The 24,749-nt window shown below is 46.9% G+C and overlaps 2 protein-coding genes across 4 annotated transcripts in view; one reads left to right on the forward strand and one right to left on the reverse strand.

Annotated features, from left to right (window-relative positions):
* Aff3 (AF4/FMR2 family, member 3) overlaps positions 1–24,749 on the reverse strand; it is a 383,610-nt gene that overhangs the window by 66,486 nt on the left and 292,375 nt on the right. Inside the window, exon 11 of the mRNA XM_005400832.1 lies at positions 14,171–14,211. Coding sequence (XP_005400889.1) covers positions 14,171–14,211 — 41 coding nt within the window. The remainder of the gene's footprint in view (positions 1–14,170; positions 14,212–24,749) is intronic.
* Positions 1,976–8,933, forward strand: LOC102013922. 3 transcript variants are annotated; one of them, XR_263472.2, is made up of 4 exons: positions 1,976–2,588; positions 5,918–6,095; positions 6,790–7,021; positions 7,306–8,933. XR_263472.2 is itself a non-coding variant. In XM_005400753.2 (3 exons), exons 1-3 carry the CDS (start codon positions 2,179–2,181, stop codon positions 7,324–7,326), a joined length of 663 nt encoding a protein of 220 aa, XP_005400810.1. In that variant the 5' UTR covers positions 1,976–2,178; the 3' UTR covers positions 7,327–8,933. The 3 variants fall into 3 exon arrangements, 2 of the variants coding, with proteins under 2 accessions (XP_005400810.1, XP_005400809.1); XM_005400753.2 differs by lacking the exon at positions 5,918–6,095; XM_005400752.2 differs by lacking the exons at positions 5,918–6,095; positions 6,790–7,021.

Genomic DNA, 24,749 nt, shown 5'->3' on the forward strand with positions numbered 1-24,749 from the left:
GTCTCTCTTCCTCTTCTTACAAGGATGCTCTCTTAGTTACTTTTCTCACTGATGAAGCAAAGTACCTGACACTCAAGATTAAAGGAGGAAAGCTTTATTTGGCTCACCGTTTGGAGAATTACAGTCCACAATTGGCGGGCTCCAAGGCAGGGTGGCACGGTAGAGGGGCATCAGAGAGGGGAACAGTTCATGGTGGGCAGAAGGTAGCAAACCAACAAGGGGTGACCATGGCTCTTTCCACCCCTTATATCTTACCCAGGCTACTTAGTGGGGGTGGCACTCACACCCTTAATCCTAGTGTCCTTGATCCTAGCATTGCACCATGAATCAATCCCAGTGTCACACACTCTAGATTCAGCCACCTCTGAAAAAGCCCCGCCTATGACTGCATGAAGCTTTGGGGGGACATCCAGACACAAGCCTTAACAGATGCTAATCTCATTATGGGGTCTTCTCTTTTATGAACATATCTAAATCCAATGACTGCCCGAAGGCCCCGTCACTGTGGATCAGGGCTTCAGTGCAAGAATATGGGGGAAGAAGGGCGCACGAACCTTCTGCTCCTAACGGATGCAGGTGAGGCACTGACTGTGAGCGCAAGTTTCCCTACTAATTCCCTTTTGGAGGCTGCTCATGGGCACAAGTAGCCTGACAGCTCTGAAATGAGACCATCCGAGAGAGGGTTGCCTGGGAAGACCCTCATTTCTTTCAGGAGCCCTGCTCTATCAGGGTTCCGGTGTTGGGTGGATGATCATTATCAGTGTGCTCCTTGCCCAAGGTGAAGGTCACATCAGATCTGATCAGGAAACACGATGTGCAGCTGGCACAGGGGAGGTGAACACAGAAAGGTTAGCGACTAATTAAAGTAACCACTGTGTGTTAGGAGGTACAAGGAGGCATGGTCCATAGTGACCCCCACGGCTGGGCTTTGTGAGAGAGCCACATGGAAGTCTTCTCAGGGGTGCAGGTCCACGCAGCTCCTTGTCTGCCTCAATGCCCCCACTTGCTCACTAATAGAAAGCTCTTCCTTTTCCTCCTCGAACTATTCTCAAACAAGCTCCAGGCGGCCAAGCTGGGGATATTTTTTGGTTCTTTTGAGACAAGGTGGTACTGTGTAGCCCAGGCTGGCCTTGAACTCATGGCGATCCTCCTGCCTCAGCCTCCCAAGTGCTGGCATTACAGGCATGGGCCACCATCCCAAATGGGGACAGTTTTAGAAGCTCAAGAGAATTCTCTGTGGATTTTAAGTAAGTCAGAATCTCAGGTAATTGCAATACTTTTGGAGGAAAATCACCACTTCTGTAATTGCTGTGATACTTTAATATTCTCTAACCTTGCAACTGTGGACCTCATCTCATTAACTACAGTTGGATGAAAAGTCACCTGTGTCCCTAGGTGGGGGGTAAAAAAGAATTAAGGGTCAAAAGGGAACCTTCTGTCACCACGGCTAGCACCTACTCCAGCAGCATTTCTAGGCAGCAGCGGCGCTACCCAGAAACACACTATTTGTAATGAGCTCTTTGTTTTACACCGCTCTTTCCCCACAGTAGTCTCCTAGGGTCTGACAATGTAGCAGCAAGGCGGGTGGAGGTGGATATTATTCTTCCCTTCTGACAGACGAGAAAAGACAGAAACAAAGCTAGTGTGTCTGTGTTCTGGAGGCTCAGACCGGGCTGGGCTTCATGGCACCCCATCCAGTTGGCCAGATAAGGGCTGGTGAGTGTGTCTATGTGCCACCCAGAGGCACTGGAGGGGCCCGAGGGGACCCAGGGAAAAGGGATAGGGACTACTGGGGACAGCTGTGGCCTGAAGGATGCGCAAGAGTTGGCCGGGGAAGTGGAGGGCAGGAGGGGACGGGGGTCACAGGAGGAGAGGCCTCTCAGGTAGGAGAGGCAGCAGGTGTGTCACAAATGGGTCTGTGACAGAGCTGGGCCTTGAGGGGACCTGCTGTTCAGTCTCCTGATGTCCAGGGACTTGTGTGGTCTCCACTGAGGCAAAAAACCGGGGCAGACGGGTGGCTGAGGCCACGGCCACAAGGCAGGGTTGAGGTTCACATTTTGAAGACCGTGGGGCACAGAACTGCTGTAGAGATGGGAGCAAAGCTGGACCCTCAGTCCCAAAGGCCAGCGAGCAGGCACCAGCTCCGCAATCGGGAAGAAGGAAACAGACCTTCAGGAAATGGAAGTCTTAGGCATCCCTGCCGCCTCGGCTCTCCTCCCTCAGCATATAAATCAGCCTGAACCCTGCCGCTGTGCTCTTCAGACACTGTGTCATCTGCTTCCGGTGCAGAACACAGGGAGACGGCTGGCATGCCTGGGGAGTGGCTGGCCCTGCTCTGCAGATGCCCGAGACAATGCACGCCAGTTATTTTCCTCAGCTCTTCCCAGCACCGGGATCAGGGGGCTGGCCAGGCCCTTCTGTCTCCGTCTGAAGATGCGGATCTGTGGGCTGAAGTGGCGCCCTGCCTCCCTGGCTGCGGGCAGTGCAGACAGAACCATCTGGAGGCCGAGTGAGGAGCTGCCAGGGCCTGGGTGCTCAGCCCAGGCCGGGCTGCATGCAGCCCTGTCCAGCCAGCCAGATGAGGGCGGGTGAGCAAGTATTTGGCCTGTTTTAGCGTTTTTAAAACTTTGTACTTTTATGAGTGCATGTTTGCAGCTATCATGGTTCCATTCCTGTGGGGAGCTGGCACTGTACTTAACACATCTCAGTTCTTTTTGCATCCCCTTCTCGCGCACTTCCCTTCCTCCGTCCTGCCTCCAACTCTTGGTTCCTCTTCCCTATTGCAAAACATTGAACTTATGAGCAGCGTCACGCTGGGCGCTGCTTCTCAGGAGGAGAAGCCAGTGCGAAAAGCCAAGGAGAATTACAGGAGGGAGCAGGGCTGAGAAATCCACTAGGAATTGGGCGGATCAGACGCCCGGTCCTGGGGAGCCTGTGGCAGGGGCGCAGGCAGAGGTGGCTGCATTCTGCAGGCCGCCAGCCAGCGCAGGGCAGCATGTTGGATGCTCAGGAAGGGCAGGCTGCTCCGGTTAGCAGGAGCACATTAACCTTCCCGCAGCAGCAGAGGGGCTCATCTGGCTTGAGATGCAGTCTGCAAAAGGCAGCCAGCCCAGCTCGCTGCTGGCGGCTGGGAGGGCGGTGAGGGGAGGTTGCCTGGGGAGCAAGGCCCTGAGCCCAGAGTTAGCAGCTGGTCGGGCAGCACCGGCTGGCTCTGCAAGTCCAAGTCCAGAGAGCCAAAGGGCCTGGGTGGGACCGTCCCAGGGGAGGGCTGGCAGGGAGTTCTGCACTGCCAGGGTCTTCATGCCAGAGAAGGACAATCCCCTGGGCTTCAGTGAGTTTTTTCCAACACGGGAATTTAAAATGAAACAAAATGAATTGGTATCACAGTTTAAGTAAATTCCCATTAAAAGCAGCTAACTAGTTTGGTTTTAAACAAAACAAAACAAAGGAAAAGAAAACCCCAGTCTATCTGTTGGCTTTCAACCACCCACAAATGTTTCTCCAGCTGGGCCTCCATTTGCAAGGCACACAGAAGGGAGAGCTGGCTAGAGACAGGACATCGAGTGCTCAGAAATACTCGTGGCCACTGAAGATGCGTCTTGTTTGAATCTTCTTTTTTCTCCTGTCAATGTATTATTTGGGGTCCCTGGGTCTCCCTTAGGTTCAGTTCAGTCCAAAAGATCTGGGTCTACAAGCATGATGGCCATACGTACATAATTTAAGAGAGATGAGGGGATTACAGGTTGTATTGTTACACATCACCAGTTTAAACATTCCTGAAGAACTGGCTGTAATTACCATCACCAGTATGCTCTGTGCAGGCCAGGAAGTCTTTAATCTAACCAAAGGAGTTTTATAACAAGGTATAGGTGTAACTACAGAAACATCTATTTGTAAAAAAATGTACAGGGTGGTAGTAGTGACAAATATTAAAAATGACGCTAATTACATAATAGTCCGCTCTCAACTCTGACCTTGAGATGTCATGTGTATTAGGCACATAAAAATTAAGGGGATATAAATTAATTAAATGAACACAAACATTAGGCATACAGAGCACCACTGTCCTTGGTCTAAAAGGGGCAGCCTCCTAGGCATTTAAAGACAGAGGACACAGCGATACAGACTAAGTAAAAAAAGTGATTTATAGACCTGTGATTTAAATATTTCACCTTTGGAAAATTTATCGGCTTAATCTGAAAGAACGAATTCAGAAGAGGGAACACAGTAGGAGATACAAATAGGTCAGAATTGTAATTTAAAGTACAGTCCTAATTGTTCTGTCACTGGTCCATGAAGTCTGGTTCCCTCTGGCCCCTTTCTGGAGTTCACAGACTGCCACGAGCCCGGTGAGCCCAGAGGAGCTGATTAGCTCTGTTCCTCTATAGTCACATCTTGGGCATAGAGCGGGAGAGGGGACAAGCTGGGCTCTATCCAGCTGTCCGCATCACAGGGGGCCAGAGGCACTTCCTCCACTCCCGAGGAAGGGAGAAATGTCCAGGCTAGAACCTGTGAAAGATTAGTGAGAACACGGGCTTCTCACTCCAGACCTAGGGGAAAGGGTCCACGCTGATGAACTTGGACTACTGCTGTGGGTTGAGGCTGTCGTATCCAAAGTGCTTGGGACCGGAACTATTCCAGATTTTGGACTTTTTTCTCCGAATTTTGGAATACATGCATATACATAATGAGATATCCTGGGGAGAGGAACCAACTTGAAACATAGAATTCATTTATGTTTCATAGATACCTTATACACACAGATACCTTATACACATAGACACCTTATACACATACACCTTACACACGTAGCCTGAAGGTAGTGTTACACCACACTTCTAATAATGTCTTGCATGAAGTTTCATGGTGTGGAATTTTCTGCTTGTGCTGTATTATGGTTTAGACTAGGACGTCCTCTACAAGTCTCTGTGTTCAGAGGTTTGGCTTTGGATGGTGACTGGACCGGGGGGCGCTACATGCATCAGTGGATTCACCCACAGAAGGGTTCAGAGCTGAACGAACCGTTAGGAAGTGGGCCTGGTTGGAAGGGGGGCACTGGCACTGCGTCCTGCAGGGTGCATCTCCCTCCCAGCTCCACCCTCCTGTCTCTGCTTCCTGGTCGCCGTGAGGGGGGCAGGTTTCCTCCGCTGCACCATCTCTGCCTCAGAACTAAGACCTCTGAAATCGTGAACCAAGAAAACCCCTCTTTCTTTTTAAGCTGTGTGTGTGTTGCATCTTGTGTCTCAGCAACAAGGCAAGTGAGTAAGATATTTCTTTCTTTCCTATACTGTTTTCATTATGAGAAAATAAGTATCACCTCTTTTAGCCACTTTTAAGCACACAATTCAGTGGCATTCAGCATATTCACATTAGTCCAGTGTCATTCCCAGTAACATTCTTTTCTAAAGAGGTCAAAACTCTCCCAAGTAGGTGCGAGCTCACATCACCCATCTGCTCCTACAGGTCCCTGGCTGTAGCGGGTATTAACTAAAAGCAGTAACGCTCGCTTTCCCCCAGGGGCCCCTCCTGCCACCGCCCCCTTGGCCAGACACCAGGCAGCAAGTCCATACTAATCCTCAAGCATTCCCAAACCCACTAAACCATTTTAAAGGGTAATTAGTGGCTTATACAACTCCTTATTTATTTACTCAAAAGACTTTAACTTCTTCCGGGCTGCTCTTTTCTGTCGTGCAAAATACATGTTTGGGACCTTTAAAAATGTATTATTATTTACCTGATAGGACTCAATGGCTTCTCTGGAGCCATTCTGTTTTACTGTGGAAATTAGTACTAAGGGGGCTCTTTAAGAGCTGAGTTTTAGGCCCATCAGCCCGTGCTGCGAACACAGTGTTAATGCGGCTGACGGGGCTGAGAGCCACGCAAGGCTGTGAGAGACACCTGTGCGGCTTCCCTGCAGGAGAAGCTGAGGGCCTCTGCTTCATGAACGTGCCTAGATGTCACACAGCCCGGTTAGAGAGGACAGCGCTCTGCGGAACGAACAACTCAGCACTTCCTGCTCTTCCCACGGCTGGACAGTGTTAGGCTCAGGTTCCCCCATGATACCTGAGAATCACTGCTTGCTTTTGCAAGGATCAGTAAGTATCAGTTGCTTTGCAATAATGAAATGAGACCAAGTCTTTGGAGCTCAGCTGGAGAGCATCAGGGAGATCTCTCCCACACTGGTGAAGTAAGAAGTGGCTGCCAGAAACGTGCTGGGCCAGATGCAGAGACACTGGTGACCTTCACCTCAGGCCCTCTCCAGGACAGGCCAGCTTAGAACAGGTGCACAGGGAGGAGGGAGAAAGGGAAAGAGATATTTCTTGGGATTTGTTGACATTTGTTTTCCTAGAATAGAGATTTAAAAATATGCCCACACTGTCAGTTACTTCATATGAAGAGCATATTCTACTGTTTAGCTCTTGGTTTCAGGGCCTACGGGAGGGCTTAAATCAAAGAGCACCTCTGGTGTCTAGATGAGAAGTATTTCTTAGAGTACACTGGAGTAATCACTATCACTGGAAAGGACTACCAAAGCACATTTTCTATTAATCACTCACCTAAGTCACATTCCTCATCACTGAGACACAATACCTTATATCCACAAATGGAAGGAGGAGATGTTCATAGCTACCCTCTGTGGTTGGCTGGCTCCAGGGCAGAAAAAGGCATGGCAGAGGGGCATAGCGGGGGAGAGCTGCTCATGGCATGGTGGCCAGGGAGCAGAGAGCAGGGAGGAGCCCAGGAGTGAGATGAACCCTCTTAACCCAACCGGACCCTCCCTCCTAACAGCACGGTGAACTGCGGATTCATCAGAGGATTAATTCACGGAGGAGTACAGCGCCCTCATGACCAATCCCTGTCTGAAAGTCTCCTCTGTGAACACAGGAGAATTTGGGGGGACACTCCAGATCTCAAACATCGCATCACGTCATTTGATCTGGCCCTGACCCTACCAGGGAGGGGGTTATCATCACCCTATTTATGCAGCAGAGAAAATTCAGATTCACCTGTGCAAATACAGGTGAGCATTTGAAGCCAATTCCCCAAAGCCAATTCCACCTCAAGTTCAAAGACCCAAAGCAAAGCCCATTTGCCCCATGGTGTCTTAAAAAAAGAGGAGAGATTAAGGGCAAGTGGGTCAGAGGGCTTTTTTTCCCTCCGTTTCCCTATGAGGAGGGCAGAGTTGAGTGGCGTAGTCTGCACCCCTGGCCGGTCTTGTTTACAAGGCACGCAGTACCACAGGACTGAGCTGCGACTTTGTGTAAAGCATGGCCTGCTATTCAAGATGTGCTTCCCTCTCTCCAGGGCTTGCTGGACCAGCCATGAGGACCGCAAGGCAGCAGGGGACGGACGCGGCATCGCACGAGGCACTGATGGAATGGGAGCCGCGCCGGGGCGATTTAAGGTTTCCCCATGGGTCCCGTGCTTGGAGGAAGCCAGCTCTGGCGTTTCCTTTCAGATGCACGGACACCATCCCCGGCAGGTGGCGCCTGCGATGCCTGAGCGCCGCCCTGCAGCCCAGCCCCGCTCAGGCTGCTCCCGTGTCCTCTGCCGCTCTCCCTTCCTGGGTCACGGAGGCCACGTACTCCACAAGTTACTTAACACGTCCCCTCCAGGCACCTTCCTCTGGGCTCTGAGAGCCCTCCGGTGTTTTACCTGCACCTGGACACCCTGCTCACTGGAGTTTTCCGGAGAGCATGAGGGGAAATGGAATTGCATTTCTTGACAATACTGTCTCTTTGAGGCCTTAAGGCTGACCTCTTCCTTTGCTGCGGAGGCACTGTTGAGAAGATGAAATGAAGTAATGCACGCGAGGTGCCCAGTGTGCACGTGTGACTGTTTACAGGATCTGTGACTACTTATGTGTACGGTGACGTTTTACTATCCACGGTTTCCATTCACATGCCTACATTTTCCTCTACCGAACTGTAAACTCCTCAGGGGGAGGAGCGGGGGCGGTGAATTCTGGAGTCTTCCACAGGCCCTGGAACGATGACTCAGGACTGTAGATAGTCCCTAAATGAATGGGGGAGGGAGAAGGATGAATAACTGGCGAGAGCATTTTAAATCTCATCACAGTATACAGCCCAGAAGTGAAGCGGGGGAAGAGAAGGACAAGGAGCCAAAAATCCTCTGTTCTAACCCCTACGTGGAAGCAGCCTTATCATAGCACGGTATTGCTCTCTTTCTGTTACTGATTTCTGATTTAATTCCACTCTAATTTAATTGCACTGGGTGGTTTTGCTATTTGAAGCTTTTGGGTCTTCCTACTCTTGGACTAGTATTTAATTTCTCTCTACCTGCACAGCAGCTGACAGTGTCTCTCCATCCTACAAGATCTTTATAAGCAGGCACAGACGCTCTGGCGTGGAGACTTTAACTGTCACTGTCACCCTCACAATTAGCCCCTGCTGGTCACCTGTCCGTCTTGAGGCAGTCTGTTGTGATGGTGGAGGACAAGTTTTAGAAAATTGCTTTCTACTGTAAGTCTGGAGTTGCCTTCATTTAAGTTGCCTTCACAAAGCATGGGCTTCCTTCCTTCCTTCGTGTTTGCTGCTTTATTTCATTGATCAGATGGGTTATTGCATTTCCTAATGGCCAGGTACTGTGGGAGGCGCTAGGGACAGAGGCCAGAAACAAGTATAAGCACAGATGTACAAGGTGACCCACACCACCTGTCTCTGACCACAGCCAAGCCTGTGTGGAGGAAGAGAAGAAGGAGGAGGAAGTGGGCGGGGAAGAGGAGGAGGAAGAGGAGGAGGAGGAGGAGGAGGAGGAGGAGGAGAAGGAGGACAGATTCTATTAAGTGGGAGTCAGAAGACCAGGGGTCGAGTTACAGCTTGGCCATCCGTCCAAGACTCAGTTTTCTTTCCTGTAAAATGCATCCTATCTGTCTCTCAGGGTCACTGTGAGGAGAATAAAACAAGACAGTAGCCGGTTGTGGTGGTACATGCTTGTAACCCCTGCACTCTGGGAAGCAGAGGCAGGAAGATCACAAGTTCAAGTGTGACCTGGGCAATGAAGTGACTTACTGAGACCTTGTCCCAAAATAAAGAATACATTTTTAAAAGGCCTGGGGACGTAGCTCAATCCCCAATATCTCAAAAAACAAAGCAGAACAAAGCCAAAGTAAAACAACTGAATGGGACAGCAGTTCTAAGCTTTAAAGCTCCTTAAAAGCGTGTTGCTCACAAGGGTACCATAAAGATGTGGCTGTAGGGTGTCCCTTACTTTAAGCCCTCTTTTTTTTTGTTTGTTTTTTTTTTGATCCCTACAGAAGCGACCAACTATTAGTAGGACATGGTAACTGGCGCTTTCTGCTCACACATCAGGGCTGGGTAAAAGTGTACCCCAACACCATCCCTTTGCTGTGGTGGAGTTGGTCCACCATAGGTCAGGATGATGAAATTAAATGCAAAGCCTCCACTGTGCCAGGCAGGTACCAACCCCACCCTCCCCACTTTGCTCTGGGACCATTTCCAGTACTGCTTCTGGGTACAGACCATTTTATATTCTCCCAGCTCCGTGGAGGTGAAAATCTCTTAATTTTAGATCTTGTCTCAGTTACTTAATTTCACAATATTCTTTCTAATTGGAAACAAGAGTTGGAGTGTGAGATTTATTTTTAAAAAGGGCAAAAGAGAAAGCAGAAATACATGAACCTAAAGAAGACCCTCTCCTTGCAAAGGCAGCGTCCCTCGGGCCAGGGAGACCAGAAGACCAGGCACGTCTCCTCCCTGGTACCCCCCTGCCCTAGCACAGCGCCCCCCCCCCAGCACATTGGATGCTCTCAGTAAATGTCTGTGGAATAAATGAGTACATCCATGGCAGTTGTTTGGACTTCAGTATAAATGGATCTTGGAGCTGAGATATTGCCAGATGGGCAGACAGGTTACAGTCTGCTGTTGCATCGCCAAGGCTATAAAAATGCAGCCATCATCGGGGCTGCGAGCTGACATTTCAGAAGATGATTATATGCACAATTTAACCACACGGCCGTCCTTGCCCTCCAAGTACCACCGCTTAACAACTGTGTTCACGTTGTCTTTCTTGCTCCTTTCTTTTTTTTTAAGTCAAGCACAATTTTTTCGCAGTGTCTCATATTTCTAGCTGAATGTGATTTATTCATACGAAATTATGCTCCATTTTTGTAAAACCCAAGTTACTGCAAATGATGCTTGAGGTTTTGCAGAAAATATTAATTCCTGATCTGCTGCTATAAAGCATGCCCGCACGCTGTGCAGCGGCTCTGTCGCCCTGAGACAGATGGAAGCAGTCCCGGGGTATGATTAACTTCTTAGTTCTGGCAATTTCCTCGTGCTCCTCTGGCCCTAGATTTCAAGATTGACCTCCAGCTTCTCTGCAAATGCACAGTCGCTCAGCTTGATAAATCACACGAATCCCTTCTCTGATCAGAGTTATCTACTATTTACTACTTAGGCAGGGGAGTTAATCATATTCAAGGCATTTCGTATGCCTCATGCATATCCATCCTATCTTCCTAAGGGCACTTTGCATATTTTCCACTTTGCCGGTGAGGCCGCAGCTTTCCCAGTGCAGAGTCCGAAGACCACCTTTAGAAATGAACCTCACAGCCTGCTCTCCCTCGTCTTTCTCCCCTCTTCTCTGCCCACATCGAGTACAATGACTCAAGAGGGAGAACGTGAGACAGGCATTGTAAGGAGCGAATGAGAAGGACCATGTCCCCTTGAAAACTGTGACCTCCTGTCAATCTCGTCAAGAATTGTGTCACCTCTTCCTGCCCTGGTCACCTGTTGTTTTCACTATTTGGGGCTGTCAGGGGGCCTCTGCTTGGTCTGTGGACTCAGTGGTACCAAACGGACAGACGAAAATAGCGTACACAGCCAGGAGCAGCTCAAATCGCCCTGTGCCGCACTGCTGTGATCTGATTTCGACCTGCAGCGTGCTTCGGCTGTTTCGACGGAACCAAACAGGACAAAAGGTTTCCTTTGGTAGTGATCACAGGTGACTTTCACAATGAGGGGGAGGAAATAAAGCAGCTTTAATTTTTCAAGATTGTGTATTGACTGCAAGAATTCCTGAACTCTGCAACACAGCCTGGGTGCCTGATGAGTCCCAGGCACAGACAGATAGGGGTAAAGGGCTCCGTGTGCTACTGCACGGTAGGGTGACTACAGGGAACGCGCTTTCGAAAGCCCGAAGGAAGGATTCTAAACGGTTTTAACATAAAGACATGATAAACAAGGAAACAGGTATGTTTAACTTGATTTACACTCACACAATCTTTAGACATATTGACAAATCACACAGTGCCCTATAAATACATACAATTTTATGCTTTTATGTATAAGTTAAAGATAAATTTAATAAAAAAATACAGTCTGAAGGACCAGATATTGGATTTGTGCTAAAATGCCTATTTAGAAAATCAGCCAGGAAACTTTGGAGAAACGAAAAGACGGATAGATAAGAACGACCTTCAGAGACGTCTGGACACGCTCTGTCCTCCCACACCCCAGAGATGAGTCCTCTCTACACGCGGAAGAGGACGGAAACACATCCCTTTCCTTTTCCTGCTGGCTGTTTCTCTGGGTCAGGTCTCCAGGCTCGAGGGCAGGTTTCCTTATAGCAAAACCATGAATGACCTTTATCCTAGAAGCTCACAGCCACCCATCAACACAGCCAGTGCAACTGTATTTCATCTTTCAGGTGCACATCTGGAATCACAAGGGCACGCCTCTGTATCAAAGCCTTTGCACTCATTCATGGGTATTCAGGAGAAATGAAAGTGAAATGGGCCTGTGAGATGGGGAGGAAAAGTGCAGGACCCTGAGGCTCGGAAGGGGGCAAGGAGACCCCAGCACGGCTCCAGTCAATGGAGGTCTTTCCTGCTCAGTTCCAGGATCACAGAATTCATCAGGCACATTTTGAGGTCTGAAAAATGCTTTTTTCTTTTTTCTATGACAAAAATGAAAGTGCTACCTAATCACTATGGCATTTTATAGAAATAGGTGATAATAGTCTGAACTAACAATAGCTTCCTGAACCAGAATAGTTTGTGTGAATGAATGTATAAAAGATTAAAACAAGGGCTAGAGCCCTGCCTCAGGAAGGCCATGGCCTAAGAGGGGTTTTACTTGATTCCACTCCTTCCCTGAGGTTTCTGTGACAGACAAAACATCAGGCAAGTCATTCAGTGGCCTGACCCCCAGCCACACGACTCATTTTTCTAGAAAATATTGGTTTATTTGAAAGAACTAAAACATGAATCTGATGAATCTAGTCGGCGTTTTTGAGCCCTTACTTTGAAGAGGGAGCTTGAGTTGTATTTCCAAATGACTAAAAATGCTAACCCTTATGGGAATTACATCTGTGGGCTTGTATTTGTAGGAAACAGAGGAGAAAAAGTGCAGGGAAGCTAGCTTCCCGTAACTAGCATGGTGGACAAAATCATTCATTTGAAATGAGCCAAACTGCCCCAATTTCGAGCAGAAAATCTGTTGGATGGAAGAAGGGACCATGACTTATTATATTCAAGAGTAGAGAAATTTGTAAGAAAAGTAGTACCAATTAGTAAAGTCTGTTTCTAGCCAGGAAATGGGTTTAGCAAGGGATTTTAGCGAGAACATCCATAAAGGGTCAAGGGAACAGCACTCTCATTATTAAAACCATACACATTTTCTACCCGGGACTAAGTCTTGTATCATTTGGGAGGAAGCCTTTGAATACATCAATTGTACTTTCTGATGAAGTATTTTTGCACGTGCCTTTAAAGGGACACATGCCTTTAAAGGGAGTCCATATTTTCCTAAAATAGGTTTTGGTTCGCCATCAAAAGTCACAATAACACTGTGAGGGCATGTATGCAGCTTCATTAAAATATAATTTACATACTATGATGCGCATCCCATTAAAAGGTGCAGTTCAGTAGTTTTTAGTATATTAACGGTCCCCTTAATATACTAAAAGGTGAAAATCTCACCATAATCTAATTTTATAACATTTCTTTTGCCCTGAAAAGAAACCTTGTATTTGTTAGAAGGACAAAGTGTTATAAACAGAGGGCTTTCTCTTGCTTCGCCGTGCATCTTCTTGAAGGACTCCCTTACTTGAGAGAAGTCAAAAGAAGAAGGAAATATGTCTAGGAGAAGAATTACTGTGTCATATTTTAAACAAGTTTTGATCCAGAGCCTCTCTGCCTTCTACCCACAGACTTAGGAGCAGAACAGTTATCAACTTTTCAGAAAATCCCAGAAGCAATTCTGGATCACGTGCCCACCGCGCGCCGAACGTGCGGGCTGGTGTGGTTGTCGTGGGAAGACTTTGCAGGAGAAATAAACATGCTCAGGTGCAGCCTGCCACTGTACAGGAAAGGCTTTTCACCCATGCACACCAGAAAATTTGTCTAAGTGACAGGTTTTACCCTAGAAAAGCGCTGAACTGAGCTGGTTAACACGGCCAGGGATCGCTCATTCTACAAAAGAGAGGAAGCAGGAAGGAAGGAAGGGGTGAAGGTTAGATGATGCTGGGGTCCCTCACACTGTCAGCACTTCCCTTGGGGTGCTTTGTAGGGGCTTCACCTTTGCCTCCTGATCTTCAACACACACACTTTCTGCAGCCTCGTAGGCAAAGCGGGGTCTGAATTACAGTTCACGGCTTTGGTCAGGCTTGCATGTCCCATTCAACAACACAGGTCAGGAGCAACAGGCCAGAGACACAGGGAGGAAGGAGTTAGGAGGCCAGGACCACGAGTTGCTGAGTTACATGAATAAAGTCTTTGAAAGGAGAATCCCATCAAAAGACAGACTGCCGCTGGTGAAATGATAGGGCAAGAGTGAAGAAGGCATCTCGAATAAATGAAGGACTTATTGCTGAAAAATGAGCTTAGAGCTCAGCCAATTCCAAAGTTCAGAATTTACTGCACCATTCAGGCCTTTCCCCCTAAGTTTCTTGTCTCTTGTTTCATTGCCCAACGAGGGATTCTTCGTACTTTATGTGAAATACAACAAGGAGAGTTTTGCAGTAATAAACTCCACACATGCATGACAAACCCAAGCATGCAAAATGTTTAACATCCCGGTTCGCAGATACTTTAGGGACAAAATCCGATTATGAATTATATGCCACAATAAATAGGGCTCAATGTTTCATAAAGCAATTTATAGTTCATAAAAATGACAAAATGTACCTGTCAGATAGCGTTCGGAGAGCTGTTCTCTGGGCGGCCTGCTGGAAGAAAGGGCAGAGATGTTTATTTAATATTCTGACTTTTAAATTACGTGTTCAATCAACACTTAGAAAAACTCGTGTTACACACATTTTTGTCGTGTGGCCAAGTTGTAAACTACCTGCAGTACGGGGCAGTAAGACCCGGTCTTGTGATGAAACCAAGGTTCTGGAAGAGTTGAGGGACCCCGTGGCAATGTCCACCCACCGCTAGGGGGAGACCTCGGCAGGTGCCAGACTCCACCTTAGTGAGCCTGAACGTGGTTTCCAAAGAATGTCCAGGTCCCGTTTTGTCCTTATTCCCTGAAATTATCTCCCTGTTGTTTTCTCCTTCCTGTAGAAAAAGATCAGTTTTGGTTCCTGTGTCTCTTCCTTCCCAAGGAAGATGCAATGTTTGACTTGTTTTTGAGATTTATTGAAGATGCCTCCACAGCTGGGAAACAGAACACAGACTGGAAATCTGAAGACACTAGGAGATTATTGATGTTTTTTAAGGCACAGTAATGATATTGTGACAATTTTTAAAAAGCGCCTTTTAAAGATTTATCATGGTGAAATATTGACAGATAGTGCTACGTGATGTTGGGACTTGCCGTAGAATGAACGACACAGTGGGAGGGGGGCACGTTTGTGAAACAAGCGGGCCTTGGGTTGAAGCCTGTTAATTTAGGTGATGAGCTCATTGCAGGGTTATTATGCAATTCTCACCACTTTTGTATGTGAAAGGAGCAAAAAAGTATTGTTTTAATTTTTCCACTTATTCTAGTGATGAGATGTGTGGAGCTGTGTGTGTATTAAAATTTTCTGTACCAACAAAAAACTAAAAGAAGAAAGAAAATGAGAATCCTCCCTCCTTCTGCATCATATTCTCCCAGTTTTGTACTCATTCCCTTTCTGTTGCCTATTGCACTTCTCACTCATCTGCCTCCTATCCCCGAGTGCTCGGGGGTGAGGGAGGCAAGGGTACTCTGTGTTTTCTGTCTCAGAAGCCACGACCGAGAGGTGGCCAGAGCATAGCCTGAAGACAGAGGTCCCCTCAGGGTGTTCCAGGAAATAAGGGGTAAGCACATGGTCCACTGCACCTTGCAAGGTATGTATGTCCAGCCTACTGTTCACCATGGACCCCAAAATACTCTGTAGGCTGTTCCCTCATCACATTTGTACAACAGAGAAGATACACGTGTGAACCAAAAATATAGTGAATGTTTAAATTAAAAAATTAAAGTAAAAGACATACTGCCATGAATCCCTCTCAAACTATTTCCCTCACTTCAAATATAGCTATCCCACTGTTTTTGCCATTTCCTGAAGCAGTTCTGGAAGTCCTCTTTTGTAAGTGTCTTTCTGCGCTGTTTCAATGTCTTAAATCAATGGAAGATATTTACACAACTTCTGTCAAATAAAATTAGGTAATGTGTGACTTCTGGCTCTTCCCCAAAGTCAAAATGACCATGAAAGGAAAATGTTTTGAACTGATTGAGGATGCTGAGGCAGACATGACAGCACAGCTAAAGACACTCACGAAAGAGGACTTGTAGAACTGCTTCAGGAAGTGGCAAGGACGATGGGATAGGCATGTTCACAGTGACGGGAAGGATTCTGAAGGGGAATAAAGGCAACGTACTTTTAGTGTCATAACATTTTAAAAGATTTAAACATCTGCTGTAGGCTTTGATCACAACTTGCAGACAGGATGTTCAAATTAGAAAATGATGCAAGTGAACCAATATCCCAGTTGTAGAGTCAAATATATTCTTCACAGTTTCACGTTGTTGGATTGGTCACCTCGTCCAGCATTTACTGAATTCCTACTATGTGGAGATCATTGTCTTGGGCTCCAGGAAGAATGAAAATAAAAGTTGGAGGAGTCACTATTGTAGAAAAGCTCAGGCTCTAGCAGAGTAGAGAGCCAGCGGTGATTTGAGACAACACGAACATGGAAAGATTAAGGTGGAGCAGGGGCAGGGCAGGCATGAGCGCTAATTTATAGTCAGGTGGGACCTGTAGCTCCTCCAGCAGAGCCTGGAACTGTGAGCAGGTGCTCAGTGAGTGCTGCTGAATAAAGGTCAAATCAATGGAAGCACCATGGAATCCTTCCCATGGACATCCAAGTAAGCATTTTTAAAGACAAGGAGGGATGTAGTCAGAGAGAAGACACATCGATGGTACCGGGCTAAATCCTAAAGTAAGGGCCTGCCCAGCCTCTGGTAGTGGTTCTCAACTGGGGGACCCATGAAACTGCGTGGGGTGTCTACGCTGTTCCATGTCAAATGTGTGGACTTGGGATTAGGAGTATACTTCTGGGATAGGCTTCAGCACTCATTTATTATGGAGCTTGAGTGCAGCCCTCTACTTGTGTCTCAGTCTCCAAACTGCCCTTCCCCGCTCTGGATGGGACACGGAAGGAGCCAGTCAGCCAATGTCCGGGAGACTGTGGGCAACAGAGGCATTCCTATTCCCTGTCCCTGTTCTCTAAGTCCCAGTGAGTTCAGGCTCCAGTGTCACAGAATTAGTTCAAGAGGGAAAGGAGTGGTCTGCAGATCTCGATGAGGACACCTGGGGCAGAGGGAAAGGGGAGAGAAGCTGAGCAGGTAGCTCAGGGTTCCCTCAGAGTGCTTGTGTCTCTCTCAGAGCCAGCCCAGGGGTGCACTCATTGAATGCACCCAGCAGGTGACAGGTGGCCGTTGTTGTTTACAGGCTTGCCCTCTAAAGGGTTCTCCTCTTACTCAGCAAGACAGATTTTGCTTTTGGTAGTGACACTTGAAAAGAACTTTAACTCTCTGGTTTTGACTCTGGTTGAATACAGCAGTAGTAAAGAGAATGCCCGCAAAGGACGGCGGGACGTATTGTTAGCATGGGCTCTTTACATCATCTTAGCAGGAGGCACGGGAGGCGGGCTCTTCCTGTGATAAAAGAAATCATAATCTCTCATAAGAGATTCCACTAAAAGTTCAATAAAAACCTTCAGCAAGGCATCTGAGTTTCCCCCTAGCCATGGAAATAGACCAGGGCAGGCTGAGTCTATTGACTTTTTGCTGCCTTCAAATATTTTTCCTGCTGACTTTTATGATAGGGAAACAGTGCATATGATGTGGACTGGTCGAGAAAATGATTTAAAAGGCAAAAGCAAAACAAATGGACAAAATCCAAAATCTCTGCAGCTCAACCACCAGGGGTGGGGCCTCGGAATGATGTACCCCAGGGGATGGCACAGCGGCCACCCGGAACAACTCTGCAGCACTGATGCTGGTGACATTGCTAACACGAGCTGGCTCTGAGAAGGGATTCAGGGCTGCTTTCCTTTGTCAGGTCCATGCGATGCTGGGACCAGGAACTCCATGGGGACTCAGAGACCCATTGCCCACCAGCTACCAAGCAAAGTCTTTGTGATTTTCCACTTCCCCAATCTGGCCACACAATGTGTCACCACACACTCAGCAGTGTGGTACCTGCACTGCTTTTTGTTTCATGCCGGATTTTGACTGTGCTATTTAATTTGCAGTTCCTCTACACCATTAAAAACTTTATAGAGGACAATACGTCATCCACTAAGAAAGCAGATGAAAATATGTTAAACATTTTAAAATAATTCCTTTAAGAAAAAAAAAAAACTATGGCATTTGATTAAAATTGTATGTCAGATGCCAAGGAAAGACCACCAAGATATTTTTCTGCCTTCTCTTTCTAAAAAAATTTGGTTTTTGAATGCTATTTTATTTTACTGCTGGAAAATAATAAAAGAAATAAACATTGGAACTAAATAGCCAAGAAAAAAATAACTTCGGTGACTCAAGGTTGAAGCCTGAGAAATGACTCACTGTAAACTAGATGAATCACCCAATTTCATTCCTTCAAGAGTCGTATGTCACAGCAGCCATTTCTTTTTCTAAATCCCTCGTCATCTCTCCCTTGGAACTTTCCTGTTACTCAGTTCTCAGTAAAATCAGTTGAGAGGGTTAAGAGAATGCTTCATTGATCTTTCTTGAGTTCATTACTCATTCATGAATGACTCTGAAGCTCAAGTCTATGAGACAAAACAAATTTTCTGCCAGAAATAGTAATTTTCCGGGCTCTCCTCAAGAGATGACATCTTTTCTCTGTCTTTATTGTAATAAGCTTGGTGCTTGGAACCATAATCAGTAGATATTCAGGTTTCAATGTATGCTAAATGAATTACAAGTCACAATCTGTTATTGAAGGGAAATCAAAGAGGAAATGAAATGCCCTTACGGTAACTGGGTCAAGCACGGAACAAGCTCATGGATATGACTGGAGCGGGAAGTAAAACAAAAGGAAGATGCTGAAATTCACAGGTACCCCAGAGTGGTCCAGCTTTTTACTTGATAGAAAGAGAACTAACAGCTGGATGAGTATAGCGGTCCCTCAGAACAATCCACTATGTGCAGGCACTGGACTTGGAACCTACTATGTGCAGGCTCTGTGCTTGGCTTAGGGGATGGTCAAAATAGACAAAAGTCTGTGCTGTCCCTTGCTTAGAGCCTGAGAAGAAAGATGAGTTATGGGGAATCAGAGAGATGGGGCTGGGTAAGGGAGGACAGGCTCCACACCGAGAAGAGTCCGAGAGCAAAGGCTGGAAGCAAGAGATCCTTGGAGTGCAGCTCAGTGAGCAGTGGGGACAGGGACGGAGCAGGGTGAGGGACAGGCAGGTCAGCTTTGGGTGTGTGCAGCTGCGGTTGCCTACGGGGTATTCAAGTGCAGACAGGGAGATGACAGTTGGAGACATGGAACTGAAGCTGTAAAATGCCAATGAAGTAAAAGTCAACAATAAAGCCATTAAAGGATCTATATGACTGGAGGTTTCTGCATCTACATTTTGCTACTGTTCTAAGAGAAGAAGGATTCACCTGGTTGGAATAGGTCTTGTTTTTGCTCCAGATGTGGCTAACCCCCATGCTTACAGACAACAGTCTTTGGTCGACTGCACTGATGATAAAGAAGGTAGTTCTGTAGCAGTGATTTTAATCACATGGTTTTACTGGTGGTATGCTGGTTTATACATATTTTGCCAGATGTTATGTCTTCATAAACCCATCCTTTTCATGAATTTTTTTTCAAGGTTGGGGACTGAACACAGCACTTCTCACTAAGCTACATCCTCATCCCCTTTATTTGAGACAGGGTCTCACTAAGTCGTTAAGTTGCCCAGGATGGGCTTGAACGCGTGATCCTCCAGTCTCAGCTTCCTAGAGTGCTGGAATTACAGGTGCGCATCGCCACATCTGGCACAAGAAATCCATCTTAAATTGAAAATGTCCTACGTCAAGAATACACTTAGTACCCTTGACCTGAGGGACAGCAGAGCCTAGCAGCACTGTCGCTGTGGACTGCTGTTGGTTTCCCTCTGTAGCCCTATGGCAAGTGGGGGCTCCAGCTGGCTGCAGCTTTGCTGCCCAGCATCCTGAGAGAGGAGTGGACCATGGCCACACTTCAAAACATGAAGTACAGTTTTTACCGAATGTATGTGGCTTTCATACTATTGTACAGTAAAAACAAAATTCTACTGTCATACAGTGAGGACTCACCTCAGCTAATCTTAGTTCATTCATGTTCTGCTGTAAACTGAAGCATGCTGTGAAATCTGAATCCAGTCATATATGTTTACTGTTAAGGACCTTACCTTTTGCTTGCTCTTCTTTGTTAAACTGAGACTTGCATTTACTATTTTTTTCCCTTGTTTAATATCCTCCTCCATCCATTAGCAAATGCTATGCTTCATTATTATCACTTTTATGCCATTGTTTTTCATTTCAGTCTGGTTGATGCATCTCTTAACTTTTTATGTTGTATAGTTTCATTTAGTACTTCACAACACTTTTAATATTTGGCGGACAAAGGAAAAATGCTTCCTCCTCTTTATTTTTCCATCTGTAATTAGAGGTACTTTGCATTTTCAGATTCCTAGAAATGCTCTCAAGAATTCTGTTCAGTAGACTTTGACTGCATCCTGTTCTCTGCAGGGGTCAGGCAGAGTCAGCAGTGACAATATAATTTATCATCTAAGTAAGGACATATTTGAGAGTGAAAGGAGATGCTAACCAGATGGGAGTCGGAGACAGGAAGGGAAAACCTGGTTTCTCTGGGCACCCTGGGCTGTCTGGCCGTTCTAATAAAGCCTGCTCTGTGCAAGTGTTGCTCGCTATTTATAAAGCCCGCATTGAGTAAGATCATAAGGAGAAGGCAGAGTTTCAGGGCGGAGGAACTTGTCAATAAAGAAGCAAAGAGCAGAAGGGGTCAGCAGAGGACAACTTGCTTCAGTTTTTGGTGTCTTGCTGTCAGACCAATGCTTACAAGGTTTCTGGCTCTTCCCAACTTCTCCTCCCTCTACTTAGGATGAGCCTATGATCACAGGTCTGGCTCCTCCTTTTACGAACGGTTCCTCGAGCTCTGAACTTCTGTTGATCTTCTTCCCAATTTCTAGCTCTGCAACACAGGTTAGCCCGGGGTTCTGCTCATCCTTGGGGGCTTGCTGCCTACTGCGTAACAATTCTAGTTTTGGCTCCTCACCTGCCTCAGAAGATCACTGAAGGCAGAGGTCTTTCTCTATCAGCAAGCGTTTCCCCACCCCTGACAGTGCTTACACAATGTGACTGGGAAAGTTCTGCAGATGACAAATACTGCAATTTGCTACTAGCTCTCATCTCAGATGTTTGCTGAAACACATTTTTCCCAGGGTTTGATATTACTTTTGCTCTATTTTATCTTTGTTAAAAACTAAGGCATACTTTCCTCTTTGAAGGAAGTTTGACTAGTTTTCCTTACCCACACTAGATTCCTTAGACCTGTTTAGGAACTGGATAATTTATTAAGGACTTATCCTACAGGAAATGCTGATTAACATGTAAGGTTTGTCTAGAGAGTGTTATCTCCTAAATTGGACCCTGTTACCAAGTGACTGATTTGGGGACCCTGGTTGAGGTCTGATTGTCAGTGAAGATCCTAATCATCTGAGTGGGATGAAGAGAGAACAGTTGCGTTTGCTGAGCATTTCAAGGGCATGCCACCCTCTAGCGATACACCATGAACTACTTGGGACATCCACGTTGTGGCCATCTCTGCTTCAAAGCTCCAGCTCTTCCAGCCCCGAGGGGCTTCTGCCACCATGGAATGCCTGGGACAGAGGAGGTGTTTGGGCTCAGAAACAATGCCTCAAAGTTGTACCTCTGACACGCTGAGCACTGGGATAAAACGAGGCTGGTCAGCCTCCGCAGGCTTGGGAATCTTCACCTTCCCCTGTTCCTTCCCACCTCAGGTACAGAGAGGGGCTCCCTGAAGTTCCCTTATCAGACCAAAGGGGTCCCTTCCAAAAGAAATGCAATTGTCTTAAACCCCTCCCTTTAGAAGCCTCTTCAAATGATCTGGGTGTGGTAGAGCACACCTGTAATCCCAGCACTTGGGAGGCTGAGGCAGGAGTTCAAGGCCAGCTTGGGTTATATCATGGGTTCAAGGCCATCCTGAACTACATAGCAAGACCCTGTCTCCAAAATAATAAAAAAATTAAAAAGAAAGCTCACCCCAAAGCCAGCTAATACAGAACAGCAGAGGAGACCAAACGTGGTCACCATCCCCAGACTTCGGAAAGCAGAGCCATAAACAATGGGACCAGGCCAGGGAAGGCTCCACCGACCAGTCCCATCCTGCTGGGCCTCATGGTGGACTCCGGCTGGAGGGGAAAGGGAAGGGGACCCAATGCGATCTGAGTCCTGCCAGGCTCAGTAAGCAGGGGACCGGGTAGCTGTCAACATGGAGGAATTGTGGAGTCATCCCTGAGGTGTTTGCCGAGGGGTGGGAAGGCTTAGGCTTCTGGGACTGATCTCTTTTCCTCACGAGATTGGCAGGCAGAAGTACATTATTAATTTCAAAGACTTCCACAACCCCCCAGGGAAGAATATCTTTTACCTGGAGAATGACCTCATCAGGACTGTTTACGGGAAGGAAGCGCCTTGGGCTCATGTCTGGGTAGGGCAAAGACCACTGAGGAGTCACAGGCAAAGTCACAGGCGCATCTGCAGCTCACCTGCCTCAGAATTGCGCAGAGCTCTCATGTGGGTGGCAGAAAGGTTTGCAATCTGCGACAGCGCCCTGGCAAGGCAACTGGTGCTTTTTGGAAGGAGAGAGGGAAGAAGGAGGTACATGCATACATTTGGGTATAGACTTATAATTTCCAAGTAATAGCAAACATTCAAGAGTAGCCCTCATGCTTAACGCCAGCTGAGCTTCTAGGATGTGTAAGTAGCATGTGCACCTGAGATTCCTGGTTCTTGGGAGTGGAAGGTTAAATCTGGAGTAGGGATGGTGACACTGGACCACCAGTCAAAGACTGGTGTTAATTTATCTTCTGTATGGCTCCTTGGCCTCTAGGTTTTAATGGGACGGACAAGTCTGTTTCATAAGGAGTCTGTGGCATACACTTTTAGGGCAAAGAAACAAAATAAATCACTGATAATAAATGCTCAGTTCTCTAAGAATCACCTTTGGTAACCTCCTCGACAGTTCTAGCTTGGTTAGACTCAACACTGTGATGGTGTAGAGGATGAGCACATCCCTAGTGTTGAAGCTTTGCATAAAGGTGATGCCAATGTAGTTCTTGGCCAGTCCAGGTTAGCTGGTCCTTTCGGCTGTTTGGGTAACAGAGCCGGTATCCTAACACATGAAGACACACGTGTGCAGGAGTCCCTGGATCACGCCCCAGTCTCACTGCCAGATGCCCGCAGTGACTAAGTCCCGTGGTTTCCACCCTGATGTGATGGCCTGCTCGTCTGGCCTTTGGTAACCTGCCTGTTCTGTGGAACTCATCTGCCAGGGCAATTTTAATGCCGCCAGACCCCGTGGAAGGCCCAAGCGGGCCTTCCACAGCAATGACTCCCATCTTAACATCTATTTACAATTTTTAATTGATACTCAATAATCACGCACATTTATGGGGAGCAGCATGATACTCTGATATGTATGTACATGTATGTGTACTGATCAGATTGTAGTTGGCATTTCCATCACCTCAAACATTTATCTTTCTCGTGTGTGTTTGAAACATTAAAAGTCTCTTTACTATCATTTTTTTTTTTTTTTTTTTACCAACACTTTTGAAACATGCAATGATTTGTTGTGAGCTACAGTGACCCTTTGGAGCTATAGTACATGAGAAGTTATTCCTCCTGTCTAACTGCACTTATACCTGCAGACCAGCCTCTTTTCTCCCGCTCCTCCAAATCTTTCCCACCTCTGTAATCAGGCTCTGCTAACCACTCTTCTATCCGCTTCTAGAAATCAACTTCTTGACTGTCATCTTTGGCCCAGCAGGTGGATTCTAGGATTAGTCATTTCCCAGTTTGTGGAGTTTGCCAAAGCTCTGTGGAGCTTTTAGGAAAAAAGTCCTTTGGTAGAACTGATGATTTGGTAGAATTCCCAACATTTTCTACTGGGCCTTTGCGGGCGGTTGATGATTATGAATGCAGCCAGTGCCCACACTATTTAGTGCAGATGACGTTGTTTTTGTATAAAGATACAATGAAAGTAACATCTATGCTTCCGTAGTTTTGTTAAAAAAGCCTGTACTGGAACACTCAACCTAAGTCTGGCTTTTTATGTCATTTAAACCTTTTCAGGCAAAATAGCAATGGTTCAGGGTAAAAATAGGTTTGTAATGGTTAGGAAAGAGTCTCCTAATTGTACTCTGCAAACCAATTATACCAGAGACAGTGGAACCTCTGTTATTATTGGGGTTAGGATTTTTACTTCTCAAATGAACGCTGCTTAGAAGTTCATCTGTGAAAGTGTTATCTCACGCCGCATGCCATACCCTCCACGCTTCATAAACAGCCTTGGACTTTTAAGAACAAAGTCAAGGTTGAAGGAAGAGGCACCCAGAGACCTGTTGTTGAATCAGACCTGGCACTTCTCAAGTGTGGAGACGACAGTGTCTGTAGTCTGACATTTTCGCAACTGTCTGATATGCTTCTTAAAAATGGTCTTGTTTCTCTCAGCATGACCTGTTGGCTGCAGACAGGGACAGGAGGGGGCTGGGAAGTGCCAGGAGGCCTTGACTGACCCGGATTCAGTTTTCTCCACATGGAAGCAATGGGCTAAGGGAGCCTCCCGAGAAAAACTGTGCTTAGGAGATAAACAGCCCCACTTAGAGAAGATTTGGGAAAACAGTAAAAATGAAACTTTCCAACTGCATATCTGGACCAGGCACCTGGATGACTGCAGGAAGACCCTTGATTGTAGGATGCCACCCACGCCTGGAGAGGAGTGATAGCAAATACTCCGAGGAGCAGCCCCTCTTCAGTGGTGACGCTTCTCAACAAGCTATTATTGAAGACACGAATCCCATCACAGTCACGGGATAAAGAGCTGTGCCTCCGAGTTAAACCAGAACGTGCTCTGGAGGGAAAATCCCACTTCCTCTGCCAACCTGCAGCCCCTGTGGGAAGCTGTGTTGAAGAAGCCCGTGCTTTTGACCATCGATACCCGGCCCCTCCCTCCTCTCTGGAAGAGTCTGGGTGGGCGTCGTTGATATCCTC

This window comes from Chinchilla lanigera, unplaced genomic scaffold (assembly GCF_000276665.1).
Source record: "Chinchilla lanigera isolate Chin_1 unplaced genomic scaffold, ChiLan1.0 scaffold00069, whole genome shotgun sequence".
Lineage (NCBI taxonomy): Eukaryota > Metazoa > Chordata > Mammalia > Rodentia > Chinchillidae > Chinchilla > Chinchilla lanigera.

Coding starts and splice junctions, on each gene's coding strand:
- LOC102013922 (XM_005400752.2), top strand. CDS start 2,179: ATGGAAGTCTTAGGCATCCCTGCCGCCTCGGCTCTCCTCCCTCAGCAT. Junction 2,589..7,305: donor AGCCAGCCAGATGAGGGCGG/GTGAGCAAGTAT, acceptor CCCTCTCTCCAG/GGCTTGCTGGACCAGCCATG.